At 58.6% G+C, this 719-nt stretch overlaps 1 protein-coding gene across 1 annotated transcript in view; it reads right to left on the bottom strand.

Annotated features, from left to right (window-relative positions):
* Positions 1-719, bottom strand: part of LOC130587017 (SWI/SNF-related matrix-associated actin-dependent regulator of chromatin subfamily D member 2-like) — a 22,132-nt gene that overhangs the window by 3,398 nt on the left and 18,015 nt on the right. The window contains exon 6 of the mRNA XM_057387966.1: positions 8-332. Coding sequence (XP_057243949.1) covers positions 8-332 — 325 coding nt within the window. The remainder of the gene's footprint in view (positions 1-7; positions 333-719) is intronic.

Genomic DNA, 719 nt, shown 5'->3' with positions numbered 1-719 from the left:
GCCGTACCTGGCGGAAGTAGCGGTTGCAGTTGATGAACTCCTTCTCGTGGCTGTCCTGCAGTTTGTTGTGTTTGATGTAGAGCCACAGTGCCTGCATGATGCTGGCCCGGGTCTGGGTGTGCACCCCCAGCAGCCGCGCCAGCCGCGGGTCCAGCTTGTACTGGGGGGGCTGCGGGGACAGCACGGAGCTGTTGGGGATGGAAAACCCTCCTGGACCCCACCCCTGCCCCAGCCCCAGCCCGGAGCGTGAGGGACCTGGGACACCTCCAGGGATGGGMGATCCACCGCTCTCTGGGCAGCCTGTCCCTGTCTGGAATTCTCCTTCCAGGGAAATTCATCCTGATCCCCAAAGAACGGGCACTTGGGAATGTTCCAGTGTCCCTGTGGGTCTGTGCCTGGAGCTCCCTGTACTCCCTCTGATCCCTGATTCCCCCAATCCTCATCCAAGGCCCTGTCCCAATTTTTAACTCCTTTTCCATGAAGAAATTCCTCCTGAGCCCCAAAGAAGGGGCATTCAAAAGTGTCCCAGTGTCCCTGTGGGTCCATACCCAGAGCTCCTCATGCTCCCTCTGATCCCTGAATCCTCAAACCCACACCCAAGGTCCTCTCACAGTTTTTATCTCCCTTTCCATGAGATCTTGATCCCCAAAGAAGGGGCACTCAGAGGTCAGTGTCCCACCCAGCCCCTGTGACATTGTAGGTCCATGCCCAGAGCTCCC

The sequence above is a fragment of the Malurus melanocephalus genome, unplaced genomic scaffold (genome assembly GCF_030028575.1).
Source record: "Malurus melanocephalus ecotype Western Australia unplaced genomic scaffold, MMel_1.1 scaffold_1465, whole genome shotgun sequence".
Lineage (NCBI taxonomy): Eukaryota > Metazoa > Chordata > Aves > Passeriformes > Maluridae > Malurus > Malurus melanocephalus.
Note: the sequence above shows the minus strand (reverse complement) of the source record. Positions and strands in the feature narration are given on the sequence as shown.